The sequence below is a fragment of the Gossypium raimondii genome, chromosome 2, assembly GCF_025698545.1.
Source record: "Gossypium raimondii isolate GPD5lz chromosome 2, ASM2569854v1, whole genome shotgun sequence".
Classification (NCBI taxonomy): domain Eukaryota; kingdom Viridiplantae; phylum Streptophyta; class Magnoliopsida; order Malvales; family Malvaceae; genus Gossypium; species Gossypium raimondii.
In genome coordinates, this window is record NC_068566.1 from 8302938 (window position 1) to 8320093 (window position 17156).

The window sequence follows — 17156 nt, forward strand, 5'->3', positions numbered from 1 at the left end:
AAATCAAGTTGACACACTCATAGCCAATAATAAAATGAGCATGAAAAATGTATGCTCTATAGGCTCAAAAGCTTACATAAAATCATGGTTTTGATGTCAAACTTGCAAATTTAAAACTTCAAGATAATACATCAATTCAGGGAAACAACCTAAAATATTTATTTTCAAAAAAAAACTTATCATGCTTTACTCTCTCATGTCTTAAAGTTTAAATCAAATAATGCACAAATATCTACAAATTAATCTAAAACAACATCAATAAAAATATCAAATAAAAACAAAATTCACTCTAATGGAGGTATGAGAAAATTACTTAAAACAACAAATAACTCAGGAATTTTATCACAACTATATAAAGATAACATCTCCACACTTAAGATGTACATTGTCCTCAATGTAGAAATAGAAATAATGCACAAAATAAGAAGAATATCATAAGAGAGGGAGAAAAATGAAACTACCTAAATATGGATGAAATCACCACAAAAGTGAAAACCGAACTTGTAGGCAAATCTAAATGTAGTGCATAGTACCGAGCAAACTATGAGAAAATAAAAAAAATAAAGAAGAAGATTAAGAAGTTACAAAATCAAATAAAAACAACTATCAAAATAAAAACATAGCTCAAAAGAAAAATAAACTAAAAAAGTCTAAGAAATAAAAACAAAACAACCAAAAAATAAAAAGAAAAGTACAACAGAAAATAAAATAAAGAAAGCACAAAAAATAAACAAATCAGTGGTTGTCATCATGAGATGCATCGAGATTGTGAGGAACAAGCTCATTAGGAGAAATATGGAGATGTTGACAAATCTACTGCAGAGTAGCATCAATACTATCGAACCGCTGAAAGCAACGTTGCTCAAAATGGGTAAATCGCTCAAAGAGGTCCTCTAATGTAACAATAGGAGCGGTAGTAGGGTGACTCAGAGGTGGATGACGAGGTGTATCCTCATGGTGAAAAGGACATCATTGGGGAAGTCCTCATGCTTATCCTAAGGGTTAAAATTGATAATTGATCATCCTCATATGACTCATAATCTATAATCCTTGCGGGACCATCTGTCCAACAAGTGTGAAGGAGGATAACTGCTCTAGAGTGTCAAGGATACCAAAATGTCATGCTAGATAAGTCACATAAGGGCTTAAATAGATAGGACCCTTCCTAATATGCTAGATCTAGTGGCGAAAAGCAAGGGCAACAAAGTAAGCAAGATCGAAGGTGAGTTGCGCTGCCATACTCCAAAGAAAATAAACGTCGAATGTACCAACGACCCTGGTTCTTTCCCTCCGACTAGTCAAAGTTTGGGCCAAGATGGCATGGATATAGCGCAATGTCGGAGGTAGGAAAGTCGCCTTTGACCGAATTTGGTCATATGGCATCGTACGAGCAGTAAGTTCAGTCCAGCATAAAGATGGCGAATAATGGATGTGCTGGTATAAGGTGAGGAACCCCTCAACACTCATGAACTCCTCAGAATAGGTCCAAGAGCAGCTCTAAAGCCTAAGACGCTCAGATAACATGTTGTACCACCGAGTTGAAAAGAAACAGTGTGCGGCTTATCATGTCTCGATATCACATGCTACAAAACAAATGTTGAACAAAACTCTAGTGTGAGTTCTGAATAAGTAGGCTTTATGATGGTGAAAAATCAGTCCCATGGAGCTGTATCAATCAGTGCTAGCATTCTATCAGCTAGATGTATTGTCTGTAATGCTACATAGTTGATGTAATGTCCTAAACCCAAGGGTCTCTGCTTAAGAACTTGATATAGGTCCTCGTGAGGGCCCGGTGGAAACCGTAGGCAAGGATGGCGTGTGTCGGAGGTGAGGCCCGAGGAAAAGGTTGTGCTCAGAGTCTTTCACTTTTTTGAAGCGGGAACAACAGTCTTAGTCTTACCTCGCATGTTTGTCCTTATATAAAAGCTAATATCGGATAATTGGAAAAATCAGCATAGATAACAAGAAATCGATAGAGAGACAAGTCGACAAATAAAAGAAAACAACCATTCCAGTCTAATAAATGGCACGGCAGAGTCCAAATCTTAGTTAAAACCTAAACCACAAGATTGAACAACTAACCTAAAAATAAATTCATCAATACTTAACATGATAAATACAAGAACAACATAAAAAAAAAAAGAAAATAAAAACCAATCAAGGCCAATTAATAAAACAACTAACAATAATGAAACACAAAAAACAAATAACAGTATAATACTAAGTAAATATAATAAAAATAATAATAAAATATATAAATAATAATGTATTAAATAGGAATAAGAATAATAATAAGAATTATAAAACAAAGAAAGATAATATAATAAGAATATAAATAAAAATCAATAATAAACTAAATATGATAATAAAAATTATAATAAAATAAAAAATAAATAATAAGGTAAATGAAGGGACCAATCAGGCTAGGGTTGGACGACGGTGGCAGTTATGGGCGGAGATGCGGTGGTTAGTGCGAGGAATGATCGATGGCAGGGGGACAAAGAAACAACCAACGACAGTGACTCACGGGGCAAGGGGAACGGGGTTGTGATGGTGTGGTCGACAAGGGAAAGAGGAGTGATGTTTGAGTAGTCGATGGTCAAGATTGGGAAAAAAGGGAAAAATTTAGGTTTGATGGTAGGTCGTTGAAGAAACAAGGGTTTGATGAGGACTGGTCAGCTCGAGTAGAATAGGTGGTGGAGGAAGGCTGCGATGTTCGATGGAGACAGAGATAGGGAGTAAGGGAGAAGAAAGATTGGGGGAAAGGGAAAGGTGGAGGGGAAATGAGGGATGTTCAGAGGTGAAGGGGTAGGTGGCTTGGTTAGAATGGTTTGAAATGGAAGACGACGGGGACGATGTGACCGACGGTGAAGGGATGAGTGGTCGACGATGGCTAGGGCTTGGTGAAACAGCAGAAAAAAGAAAAAAAAAACAAACTAAAATGGAAACCCTAGATTAAAATAGGAGGCATGGTCATGTAAATGGCTCGTGTTGGGCCACACGGTCGTGTCTACTGCCTGTGTTTGCCATCTCAGCCCCTGTGTCATTAAAAATTAAATAAAAATTAGGCCGTGTGTCTAGGCCATGTGTGAACATCCTTCACTTCTCCCACGCCTATGTGCGAGGCCGTGCTAGGAACATGGTCTCACACATGCCCGCGTAACAGGCCGTGTCTCGTACACGATCGTGTCTCTGGCCCGTGTAACTCATTGTTTTAAAATAAAATTAAAAAATTCACTCTAGTTTACACATGGTTGTGGACTCGTCTGTGTGTCCAGGCCATGTAGACCACATCAGGTCATGTAACAATCGAAAACAAAAAAATTAAGTCCCAGGACTCACACAGCCCAGGACATGCCTGTGTGTCCTGGTCGTGTGTCTTGAATGGTATGTCTTCAAACTGTGTAACTCACTATAAATTACTCCATGTGGGATACATGGGCATGTCTCAGGCCGTGTGCACCCATTTTTTTTAAATCAAAGCAGATAAAAAATAAATATTAAAAATAATAATAATAGTAACACTCGGGTTGCCTTCTGAGAAAGGCTTATTTAAAGTCTAAGCTTGACATCCATTTTCAGGCTCACGGTTATGATGGATTTTGGAGCCGAAGCTTCTCTCTCTCTTTATTAGTTTTACTACCAAAATAATGTTTGAGACGAGTACTGTTTACCTTGAATGTGCTAAATTCAAAATGTGTTACCTCAATTGTACTGAATGGAAAAACGTTTAGTACCACAAATAGGTTCAATCCTCTTGACTTCAGCTCCAAAGGGAAAATTCGTGGATCCGATTTGTCTAGCAGTACTTTGTCCCCAACTTTGAATTGGTTCGGCCTCTTTACCTGCACATTATGGTGTTGCTTTATTTCTTCATTGTGTTTTCTCAGTTTCTCATTAACATTCATTCGCCATTCATCTAGTTCGTCGAGTTGCACCATTTGTTCTTCACTTGTCGCTTGGTTTCTGTTACCTTGAGTGAAATATGGCTCCAACACATTTTCATGAGGGGTTTCCTGCAAAGAACGTTGAGCCACATGGTTACTAACATTAACAGAACGAGTAGAGTCATCTTGCTCACTAGGGACTCTCACAAAATCACTTACTTAAGAGTAATCTTTTCATCACATACATGAAGCACATGTTCACCAGAACCAACATCGATAATAGTTCTAACAGTGGCTAAAAAGGGTCGACCTAAGATCATAGGTACCTCACTATCCCCATCCATGTCTAATACAACAAAATCAATGGGGAATATAAATTTGTCGATTTTCACATGTACATCCTCAATAATACCCCTGGGATATCTAATTGTTCTATCCACTAATTGAATACTCATCCTAGTGTGCTTAGGTTTCCCAAGACCAAGTTTTTTAAACATCTTGTAAGGTATGACATTTATACTAGCCCCTAAATCAGTCAAAGGATTTTTCAACATTTAAACTACCAATGATACAAGAAATAGTAGAACTCCCTGGATCTTTAAGTTTGTTGGGTAGTTTGTTTTGTAGAATGGCCGAGCAAACTGCATTGAGCTCCACAGTCGACGAGTCATCTAACTTCCTTTCATTTGTTAACAGTTCCTTTAAAAATTTTACAAAATTTGGCATCTGCGAAAGAGCTTCAACAAACGGTAAGTTAATGTGCAATTTTTTAAGAGCTTAAGAAATTGACAATATTGTTCGTTTGTGTGGTCTCTCTTCAATGCTATTGGATATGGAATTCAAGGTTTGTATTCTCTAATCGGCTTTTGCTCTTTCTTGCTTTCCTCAACCTCACCATTTTTCTCCATAGCTTCTAGTTTTGATTTCTGTTCAGGATCGACTAACTCTTCCACGCTTTGAAAAGTGATTGCGTGGAGTTGCTCCCTTGGGTTAGTTTCAAAGTTGCTAGGTAAGCTACCTTCTGGTATTTCCAAAACTAAGTTTGCAAACTATCCAATTTGATTTTTAAGCCCTTCAATAAATTCTTTATAATTTTTCAAAGCTATCTTAGTGTTTTGAAATAGAGTATTTTACATTGAAATAAATTTGGTTAACATTTCTTCAAGGTTTGACTTTTTTCTTGTTGATAAGGTTACTGAAAACTAGAAGGAGGTTGTGATCTTTGATTTCCTTGACCACCCCATGAGAAATTTGGATGATTCCTCCAAACTGCATTATATTTATTGCTATAAGGTTATTTTGAGGTCTACAATTATTACCTATAAAATTGACTTGCTCATTCTCTATGCTAGAACCGAAGGGTGAACATTCTGAATTAATCATCCCCACTCCATTCGTGTCACATTGCATCACTGGATTCACATGTGTAGAAAAATATAAATCATCAATTTTCTTATTCAATGCTTCCACTTGGCTTGACAACATAGTAACCACATCTAGATTAAAAACACCAGCTGCTTTCATCGGTTTTGTTCTCATGACTTGCCACTGATAATTATTCAATGCCATCTCCTCAATAAACTCATAAGCTGCCTCAGGTGTTTCATTATTCAGTGTTCCACCAGCTGCTGCATCAATTAACTACCTAGTCGAGGGATTGAAACCATTGTAGAATGTTTGAACTTGTAACCACAAAGCTAACCCATTATGAGGGCATCTTCTCAATAAATCCTTAAATCTCTCCCATACATCATATAATGTCTCTAAATTGATCTGAGCAAAGGAAGAAATGTCATTCCTCAAATTAGCTATTTTAGCCGATGGGAAATACTTCAAGAAAAACTTCTTTGTCATTTGAGCCCAAGTAGTGATAGAATCTCATCGTAAAGAATTTAACCATTTTTTGCCTTGCTCCTCAACGAGAATGGAAACAACCGTAAGCAAATGCCATTAATCTTGAAAGTGTCACAAATCTCTAGAAAATTGACCAGATGAGTATTTAGATCTTCATCTTGCAAACCATCAAACTGAACATACTTTTGTGCCATCTGAATTGTGTTCGGCTTCAGCTCAAAATTGTTTGCAACAATGGTAGGTCTCACAATACTCAATTCAGCCCCAATCAGAGTGGGATTGGCATAATCATGCATAGTACGAGGGACAAGCTTTATAAGAGGTAGATGATTACTCTGATTATCACCCATCTCCATAGTAATATTGTTGTTTTCTTGTTTGTCTCCTATATTCTGTTGACTTTGTCTTGCTTCTCTATCCTCTTTACAATTTCTGTGAGTAGTACATTCAATCTCTCTATCAAAAAGCAATGGTCCTGACGAGTTTCCTCTAGTCATAAACCAAAAGAACTTGCTAGAATCAAACAAAAGAAAAAAATTAAATGTGAATATAAAATTAAAACAAAAATATAAAAATAAAATAAAAACGATTAAATTAATAGAAATAAATTTTTGCATAATATTTTAGTCCCCGGCAACGACGCCAAAAACTTGATAGTCACGAAACTAACTAAAAATACGACAAAGGCAAGTGCACCTATCGATAAATAGTATAGCTACGATGAGTAAAAATATCGTATCCACGAGGACTAAAAGTACTAGTAATTACCGCTTTCCTATTATTTAACCGAAAAATTGGAGTGATTAGCTTAAACAAAAATATACTAAATTAATTAACTAAATAACTTAGCAAAGAATAAATTAGGGAAATAATTGAATAATAACCACAAAGCGAAACAATACACAGGAAAGAATCCACCTAGACTTCATCTGTCATTATGAATCTGAATTAAACAATTTATTCACTTAGTATCTTGATCCGTAGGAATCCCTAAATTATGTTAATATCTCCTTCAAGACTAAGAGCAACTGACTATAGGTTGATTAATTGAAATTTCTTTCTAAATAAAATCCCTATTGTCGCATTAACTGGATCTATGGATTCCCTTATTAGATTTAACTCTAATCTGATAGACTTATGTCATCCTATTTCTAGGATTGCATACAACTCCACTCAAGTATACTAAATCTACTCTTAAACATGGACTTTTCCTCCTCTAATTTAAGCACATGAAACATGAATTAATATTCAAAAAATATTAAAACTAAAGATAAGCATACATAACTGAGAACAAGATTCAAGTATTTATCACATAAAACAAAAATCAAATAATACAATTCATCATAGAATTCATCTCCCCTAAGTATCTAGAGAATTAGTTCATAATTGTAGATAAAAACATCTCAAAGACAATATAACCAAAAGAAATAAGGAAACTGATACAAACTTCAAAGAAATTAAAAGGTTTTCAATATTGATGGGAATCTGTTTTAGAGTCGGCTTCAATGGTTTCTTCGAGTTGTTTCTTCAATACTCATTAATGGCTCCTTATTCTCTTCTTCTATTTGGTATTTATAGGTCTTAGAATACTCGAAAATCCTAAAAATTGTATTTTTCCGCATGTTTGGAATGCGAATCGCAAAATTGACACGATCTGGCACATGGTTGTGTTGTAGCCCGTGTGGCTCACACGAGCGTGTGTCTAGCTTGTATGGCTCCTGAAATCTGCTCTAATTGTTTGATTTTCGCTCGTTTTTCATTCCTTTTACTCTCAAAATGCTCTCCTAAGTATAAAAACATGAATTTAAAGGATTAGGAGCATAAAATTCACTAATTTGCATAAATAATCATCCAAAAATGCATTAAGAACAGTATTAAAACATGCTACTTTTATCACTTATCACATGAAAATCCTCCAGTAAAATATTATGCTTGCAAATTGGTAGATTGATTCCCTTGATGTCCGTGATTGTCCACCCCAACACCTTCTTAGATCTTTTCAAAACTTCAAAAAATTGAGCCTCTTGATCAGATGTTAATTCTGCAGATATAACTACTGGCAACATGTTGTTGTCTCCCAAGTAGGCATACTTCAAATGTAATGGCAAATGCTTCAACTCCAAAGTAAGAAGATCTTTTATAGAAGGTCGAGGAGGTTTAAAAGACTGCTTTGATAAATTTAAAGATTCAAAATTCATCCTTGCTCTATTTTCAAGTTGCTTAGCCTCCATCAGTTCGTTAAGTTCTTCAATTAGTTCCTCTTCATTCAACTCAACTGAGTCTACTTCATTTTCAGAATTGTTGTAACAAAATTCTGCCAATTGTTCCTTCACTGCAATGTCAATAATCCCAATGGTGTAAGAATCTTCATCTGTATTTGCACACTTCATGGCATAAAAAACATTAAATGTTATTTGTTGGTCATTAACTCTAATTGGTAATTTACCTTTCTGTACATCAATTAATGTTCTACCATTGTCGAGAAAATAAAATTGTCAAATTTTACCAATACATCTTTAATTTTACCTTCCAGATGTGCATAAGAATGATCAGCTAGCTACAACATTACAGTTGTAGGTTTTGCCTTCCCAATTCCTAATTTCTTGAAAACAGACATAGGTATTAAAGTTATGCTTGTACCTAAATCACATAATGCCTTGCCTATATAATGATTTCCAATTGAGCAAGGAATTGTAAAACTCTATGGGTCTTTCAATTTTGGTGGCAATTTATTCATCAACATTGTTGTGCACCCTTTAGTGAGAGCAACAGTTTCAAATTCCCCTAGTCTGCGCTTCTTTGACAATATGTCCTTCATGAACTTTACGTAATTGGACATTTGCTCCAACGCTTCCACCAGTGGTATGTTGATATGAAGTTGCTTCAGGACATCCAAGAATTTTTTGAATTGAAAATCTTGCTTAGACTTCTGAAATCGCTAAGGAAAAGGTGGTGATGGCCTTCCTTTAAATTGTTGAGTTTATTTTGCTGTTGCATTCTTATTAGCAACAAGAGCTGATTCTGCTTCAACATTTTTTTTTTGCTCTTCTTAATTGTAGGTTGCTCCACTACTGGTTCTAAATTCACCTTATGTATGACACCTGAGCTATTTTCTTCAACAGTGGAATCATTAATAACTTCATGTAGTTGAGTACCACTTCTGAGTGTAATGACCTTGCAATGTTCCTTCCCTTGAGATCCTGAATTTTTAGTATCACTCAGCAATGCTCCTTGCTGTCTTGAGCTTAATGCATTGGCAATTTGTCTTACTTGGTTTTCTAAAGCCCTTAAAGATGCAGCTTGACTCTGTATTACAACATCATTCTTAGCCATGTATTCCTTCAATAAAGCTTCCATAGATGAAGATGATGATGAACTTTGCTAAACATTTTTTCATGGCATAGGATGATTGTATCCAGGTGGTGTACTTGTGACATTCTGTCAAACAACATTACTGGAATTTCCCACTCCTTGATTACTCCAACTGATGCATCGAATTTTATTTTAACAAAACCCTTAGGAGGTCTTTCCCATTTTTTAACAGCGAGGTTAGGAGAAAGCAACAACTCATTCATCATATTACAAATGAGAAAATCTTAACTAAGGGTGCTAGCCCTATCCCAAATGACCTGCACTTCCTCTTTCTTTCCCTTGAAGAGGAAATTGTTTCTATTATTCCAGCTATTCCATAATGTAGTCATAAGGTCAGCCGTAACTTTTTTTTATCAAGAACTCTTATATTATCTTCCAGCCAATCGATGCAACACTTATAATCCTTCGAAATGGTGCTATCATTTCACCCACCAATAGAGAGGATCGCCCTAGAAGTAGGGAAATCTTTAAGTGCATGAATAACAGTCTTGTACTCGGCCCTGCACCTAGGACATCCCTGCCTAAAGCCATGTTGAACGGAAGCAATTTTAACGTTAGTAGGGACGATCTCGTGTCCCACATGCCACGTAAACACTCGAACCTTAGGGATAGTGTCGACCTTCCATAAAGCTTTATGAAAGAACCTATGAGGACCAAACCCTATTTCTTTCAATAACAACCAAGAATAAGCTGACTTCAAATTGATGAAGCCATGCGGGTTATGAAACCACACAGTTTTATTGCAATGGCCCTTACCCCCAATCGATAAGTTACAAATTTTGTCCCCCAAACCTTGCCCATAAAGCTCATGAACTCTACAAATGTTCCAACATCTACAATCCTCGAGCCAAAGGTCTTTAACACTACACTCAGTTGGGTTAAGCAAATTAGAATTAAGAACCCCACCATTTAAACCTTCCAACCTCCAATTGTCTATCCGACTATTGATACAATCACCACTCCTAACCTGCCAACCAAACTCATCCTTAAGAGCGTCCTCCGTAGCCGCAAAGATAGACCAAGTTAAAGAAGCTTTGTCAACTCTTTTGGGATGAAAGATATCACCTTCGGGAAAGTATTTTGAACTCAGCACTTTATAACAAAAAGTTTCGTTGTTATTTATTAGCCTCCACACTTAACACCCAAGAAGAGCCAAATTGAACAACCAAATATACCTAATGCCGAGACCTCCCATACCCTTAGGGTGACATAAGTTCTTCCAAGGAAGCATCGTTTAGAATTTTCCTTTCTCCTTGCCCGGCCACCATATTCTACTAATCTTTGCTTGTATGTATTCAATCACACCTTTGGGAGCCAAAAAAACCGACAGTGCGTACGTTGGAATAGATTGAAGAGCAACTTTTATGAAGAATTCTTTACCACCAAGGGATAGTAGCCTCTTTGTCTAACTGTTTATCCTGTAAGACAACCTATTAGGGCACGTTTGGTTCGCTGTATTGAATTAGAGGTGTATTGGATTAGAGGTGTAATGGAATGAGGCGTAATAGCAAATCAATTGTTTGGTTGAATGTAATGGAATAGAGGCGTAATAGTATTCTTGTGTTTGGTTGAATGGAATGGAGGTGTAATAGCATAAGGGAAAAAACTAAAATGACTAGAATATCCTTAGCAGAAATTTGTTTAGATAAATGATTATTGTTATTGTTATTAAATTTTAATAAGATTATTAATATCAGTAATAAATAATTTAATCATATTTTAACATAATTATTATTAAATATATTTTAATTAAAATATATAATTTAATAAAATTCTTAATAATCAATATTCTTATATGAATTTATTCAAATCATAATATATGATACTATAAAATATAATTTGAAATAATTAATATTAAATATATTTTAATTAAAATATATGATTTAATAAAATTCTTAATATTAAATATTCTTATATGAATTTTCTAAAATTATAATATATAATACTATAAAATATAATTTAACATAATTATTATTAAATATAATTTAATAAAATATATAATTTAATAAAATTCTTAATATTAAATATTCTTATATGAATTTTCTAAAATCATAATATATAATACTATGAAATATAATTTAACATAATTATTATTAAATATAATTTAATAAAATATATATTTTCAATTACTTATTTAATATAAATTCAAATTAATGACGATTAATTATATTAGATATATATGATCTTGTACTAAAATTATTTTAAATTACCATATTATTTAATAATTGGAATACGCTTAATTTCTTACCAAATTATCTAAAAATGTTAAAAGTTGTGTTTGGTAAAATTTTAAAATAGTCGGCACAATAATTATGTTTTAAAAACTATTAAATTTTTTTACCGTACCATTCTAAAAAATTCAAATATTGTTTTCTTAAAAATATTAAAGTGCTAATTTATCATCATACTATAGATAAATATTGAAATTTCTCACTGTACTTTATTTTTATTTATATTTGCCGTTATTTTTAAAAAAATATGAGTAAATTTGTAACTTAATTTTTATGTTATTGAATTTTACCAAGAAAATTTAAATTTTATTAATTTTGCCACTAACTCTTATTTTTAGTTAAACTCTTATTTTAAATTTATATTGAATTTTTATTTTTTAAATTACAAATATCTTCACGAGTAAATATAATTCTTGACTTTCCTTCTCATCATCTAAACAAAAGCACAATAAACAAATTGTCAAAAGAAACCCAAATCCAATAGTTGGGAGATTCAAAAGCTTTCTCCAATAATGTGTTTCTTCTATAAGAAACAATGCTTATAAGCGACTTGTCAAAGCTCAAAATCTATTTAGTCCTATGTCATACATCCAATGTCATTTGAATACAAACAGATAACGGCTTTAAATGGCAAAAGATATAACCTTAGGTGGACTCATGACAAGACTAGCAAGAATTTGACCAATGATGTTAGAACACGATTCACAGATGCTAATTTGTATATATGCTCCCTTACATCAAGACCAAACCCAAGAACCTCCATGTAACCTCCCTTTTCCACACTCTCCATAATACCGGAGACAAGAAAAGAGTTTATATTCGTGTCAAAATTCCAAACTTTGTATAAGCTCATTCACATTCCGTAAATGAAATAATAGAAATAAGATAAACCAATGTTACCTTCGAGACCGAATCGAAAAGATACCAAGTGTATATCCTTCTCGCCAGTAACCCATAGATCGGGCAACCTTCTTAAAAGAGTGTAATTTCTTTTCAGAACATAAACATTCTCCGGTAGACCTGTGAAACCAAGGTGGTTATCAAGGTCGAGGCAAACTTGCCCTTGGGAAAGCGAAGTCATTGTTAACGAATGGTAAAGCAAGAACATATGCAAATCAACCTACCTCATCTCGCTAGCAAAACAAGACCTTCTTCCTTGCGTAACTCCACGATTGCCTTCGGTTTTCCTCAAGAAGAACCTACAATCAAAATGAGAAAATGAAATTGCAGGAACCTTTTTCATTTATAATATACTTTTATGAAAGCATTTCATTGATACCGCCCTGTTGGGTTGCTGGATTTATTACAACCAAGGCCCTAACGGTGATGCCATTAGACTTGGCTTCTGCAGTAGTTTCTTAAGCTCGATACTTCCAAACCCCATCCTGTAGCTTCATCAAGATAGTAGGAACCAGAAAATCCAAAAGAAAGTTGTAATTACAACAACTAGCCGATCAAAAATGGTTGGACGGTTAAAGGAAATCTCTATTGCCAATCATTTAACAAGTTCTACTGGAAAGACAACTAAGAAGTAATCCTCAAGAAACATAACGCAACTTGATATAGGTCATTAAAGCTTGGTCAATGAAGCAAAAAGTGAGTACTTACTTCACTAACAGATAATTAAAGACAGCTTACAAATAACTAAATACTAAATAATTCTTTAAGTTATTATATGCTTGGAAACTAGATGCACTAACAAAAAAATGTGATGATAAAAAATACACAAAGCAAAGACATCATTCTCTACATGTAAACTAGTGTATCCCTAATTCATAATAAAACCCAATGTAAAGTCAATCAATATCATATATCAAGGAAATCAATCAAGCATACTCCAACAGATGCCAAAACATGAAGATCATGCTAAACATTAAGAATAACTCAATCTTCGACTACCTTAGGAGCGCCATGGATATTCTTCAGCAAAAATAGTCCCAACTTGAAAACCCTCCTAAACAAATAACCAAACAAGAAAATGCATCATATCCTATACATAAATGCGAATGACAAAAAAGTGATGAGATATTACCGAAACAACTTCCAAAACCGGACTAACCACAAAGATAAGACTTAAAACCATGCTAATTGGACTTATATTTCAACACTCAACATTGAAAACAAGGGCCCTTATTTCTTATTAAAAGATAGAGATGAAGTAAAATAAACACAAGATAACCATTTTCTCAAATGAAAAATCATACTCTTAAGGCATATAGAGGTCATTTTAATGACTAAAATTGGCAATGGTGTCAATCTTTATGTATTCAATCAGTTGAGACCCAACTATTATACAATAATCGCTAAAATTTTACATTTCTAACACAAAGAAAAAGCGCAACCCATCGATTAAAAAATCAACTACCTTCATATGGAGATTGTGTTGGACCAAGGATCATCACATTGAAATATCGCATATTATCCTCCGATGGTGAGGCACTAATTCCAAAGTATTTATTTAATGGAAAAATAATAAAATTAAACATTTTTCAGCCCATAACATTTAAACCAAAAAAAAAAACCTATAGCAAACAATATTCAACAAGAATTTCAAAAAAGAAGCGAAGTATTTACCTGGTTCACTGAGGAGACGCTGAGTTTCCTATTTAGATCAAAGATAAAGAAACAAAAATTAAGCATGAAACATTGACATAATTCACAAAAACAAACTAAGAAGACTTAAAACAATTTACTGAAGCTTCTGATTCATTAAAACCCCAAAACAATTCAGCTACCAAATTAAACTCTAGAACAACAAAAAAAAGAACACACTATTTTTTTTAAAAAAAAAGGAAGATTTTCTGAGGGTTCCAATGAGGAAACCGAGAAGGATGAGAGTGAGATCGAAAGAGAAACCTTAATGATTCTTCGAGGGAGATTAGTGTTGGCCATTGGCGAGATCGATGGGAAGGAAAGATAAAAAAAAGTATTTGAGGGTTTCGGGGATCTAGAAATGGAGAGAGATAATAAAATACTAGTGCCATGCCATGCCCACCACACGTGAAAAAAACCTATATAAAAAAGAGAAGGAGAAGATGCGATGAGAGTGGAGAAGAAAGCTAGAAGGAAGAAACAGAAGACGTGGATTTTAGGTAAAACAGAAGCGGGAATGGGGAGGGTAAAACAGGGACCAAAACTGAAGCAGCGCCTAAACTGAGCTCAAGGAAGGGATTAGAAATCAGTGGATTTCACCGATTAGGTCAATAATGGTTTAGCCCCGTAATAACAATACATTGAACCAAACAATGGATTAGAGGCGTAATAAGTAGGGCCCACCGATTAGGGGTGTATTGGCTATGCCAATACACCCAACCAAACATAGTGTTAGTGATCTCTTGGAAAGCCAAAGTTTTATTCTTACGTACTGGAAGAGGAAGACCAAGGTAGTTGTCCAATTTTTCTACGACCTTCATACCAAGTAAATCACCAAAAAATTGTCTTTGCCCTCTAGGAGAGTTAGGACTAAAAAGAACCATCGACTTTTCAAAATTTATCTCTTGACCTGAAGCGTTTGCAAAAACCTTTAGAATGTTTACAAGACCCTGAACATCACTTTTTTGTTTCTCACAAAGAGGCGGACATCGTCGAAAAAAAAATTGTGATTTATCCTAGGGTCGTTTATACTGGCCCGGATCCCTCTTAAAATATTATTGCCTTGTGCATGAATAAGCATCCTCGAAAATGCTTCCATACAAAATAAGAACAAATAAGGGGAAAGGGGGTCCCCTTGACGGAATTCACTTTCGGGAATAATAACATCCAACAAAATATTATTGCATTTAACCATATATCTTACAGAACAAACGCAACACATTATTTTATCAATCCACTTGTCAACAAAGCCCATTTTCTTCATGACCATCTCAATAAAATTTCTTTCCACACGGTCCTATGCGTCAAAGTTAAAATAAACTTCCTTGATGGTCTCTTTAATGTTTTAATCATATTAGTTAGGGATGATACCTGAGCTGTTAAGGAAGTGATCACATCAAGCTCCATAGCTCCAGCAACTCTTCTGCCAGTACCTACTCTAGTAGTTAGATATTAATAATCATTGTTAGCTATCCTTTCCAGAATTTTATATGCCTCATTATACGATTTATCTAACAAAGTCTCATTGGCAGATGCATCAACTACCATTCGTGTATGTGTATTCAGTCCATTATAAAACATTTTCATTTGCGTCAAATGTTGGAAATCATGCAACGGGCATTTTCTAATCAATTCTTTTAATCACTCCCAAGCTTCATACAATGTTTCATCTTCAAATTACCAAAAAAATATAATATCCTCCTTAATTTGACATTCATGTTTGGACAATTGTATCACAAAAAAAACCTTTAATAAAGCTCATTCCAAGATGCCACCATTCCTGACGGCAAAGCATTCAGCCCTGCTCTGGCATTATCTCGTAATGAGTAAGGAAATAGCTTGAGTCTTAGGGCATGTTCAGGAACACCCTGCTGCCTGAATGAATCACATACATCCAAAAAAAGTCTTAAATTTAGTCGCGGATCTTTAGTAGGTAATCCACTGAACTATCCTACTTTTGTAGCATTGGAAACATCACTGGTTTCAACTCAAAATGTTGAGCTTGAATATGTGGCATGACAATCCCTGGATTCAAATAATCCAAGATTTACACTACATGTTCTCTAATGTGTAACACCCCAAACCTGACCTAGACGTTATATTCGAATCTGGTGTGTCACATTGAAGTGTTTTTCGAAAATCATGTTTTCATTGAAAACCCTTCTTGAAATTTCAAACTTCTTGCCATTTAAAACTTGTACAAAACCTCAGTTTGTGTTTTCTTATTTTCAATCGAGGTTTATTAAAGAAATGTTGTTACCTTCAAAACCTTATTGTTGTCGAAGCTTAATTTAAAACAAATGATTTGCGAAAACGTGTTATTTAAAAATTGAGTTGCGGAAACGTAACGTTTGAAAATAGTTATTGTTTAGGAAAACCAAGTTCTCCTTCTAGAAGATAAGAATCACAATCAATAAAATCCCGAATTTAAAATCCAAAATTTTAAAGGCCTTATTACAACCCGAATCAAAATTAAAGTGCTTTAGTAAATGAGCAAAACAAAATAAAAATTGTGCAGTTGTGTGGCCCTCTCCGAGTCCCTTGTAGCTCGGAACCGTCTAACGCTGGGGATTACCTGAAAGGTTAAAAACAGGGTGAGTTTACGAAAACTCAATGTGTGATCCTCTACCATCTAGTCAGTAATATAAGCAATAATAGTTTGGGACTGAGCCCTTTTCAGTAACCGAACAATGTGGCTTTAGCCCAAAACAGTAAATGTGCAGTGTGGGCCTTAGCCCATCACAATATCAAAACCAGAAATAGAATACATGTGGGTCTAAGCCCAATACAGTGACAGAATCAGTAATAGAAATGCAACAATGCAATCATTTAACCCATCCCAATCCAGCCAACACACCACCCGTACCAACCAACACACCATGTGGGGATAAAATCGACCCACCCAGCCAACACACCAATATCAGCACCGATTGCGACACTAATCAGTATCGCAGCAAAGCTACTAGTAACCAGAATGGCTAAGAGCCGTAAACAGGATAGCTATAAGCTATAAATAGGATAGCTATAAGCTATAAACAGAATGACTACAAGCCATAAGTACAATAATATGATTGGCATAAAGCCATCAATAGTAGTGATATGATCGACACACAACCATCGGTAACGATAATATGATCAGTACAAAGCAATTAGTAACGATAATATGATTGGCACAAAGCCATTAGTAGCATCCCAAAGAAAGTCGCCAAGAATGATATCA

The 17156-nt window shown here is 34.7% G+C and overlaps 1 protein-coding gene and 1 non-coding gene across 2 annotated transcripts; one reads left to right on the forward strand and one right to left on the reverse strand.

Moving 5' to 3' along the window:
- Positions 1-5586: 5586 nt before the first annotated feature.
- Positions 5587-5693, forward strand: LOC128039534 (small nucleolar RNA R71). The gene has a single exon (XR_008194034.1). It is a non-coding gene; the product is annotated as a small nucleolar RNA R71 (small nucleolar RNA).
- A 3844-nt stretch (positions 5694-9537) lies between these two features.
- LOC105789411 (putative ribonuclease H protein At1g65750) lies at positions 9538-12425 on the reverse strand. The gene is made up of 2 exons (XM_052621876.1): positions 12245-12425; positions 9538-10178 (listed from the first exon to the last, which is right to left on the reverse strand). Exons 1-2 carry the CDS (start codon positions 12423-12425, stop codon positions 9538-9540), a joined length of 822 nt encoding a protein of 273 aa, XP_052477836.1.
- Positions 12426-17156: the final 4731 nt, after the last annotated feature.

Bases quoted from the DNA above. Each gene is read 5' to 3' on its own strand.
- LOC105789411 (XM_052621876.1), bottom strand. From the start codon at position 12,425: ATGACTTCGCTTTCCCAAGGGCAAGTTTGCCTCGACCTTGATAACCAC. The intron at 10,179-12,244 runs GTAACATTGGTT...ACTTTCCCGAAG, and splicing joins TTTTCGATTCGGTCTCGAAG to GTGATATCTTTCATCCCAAA.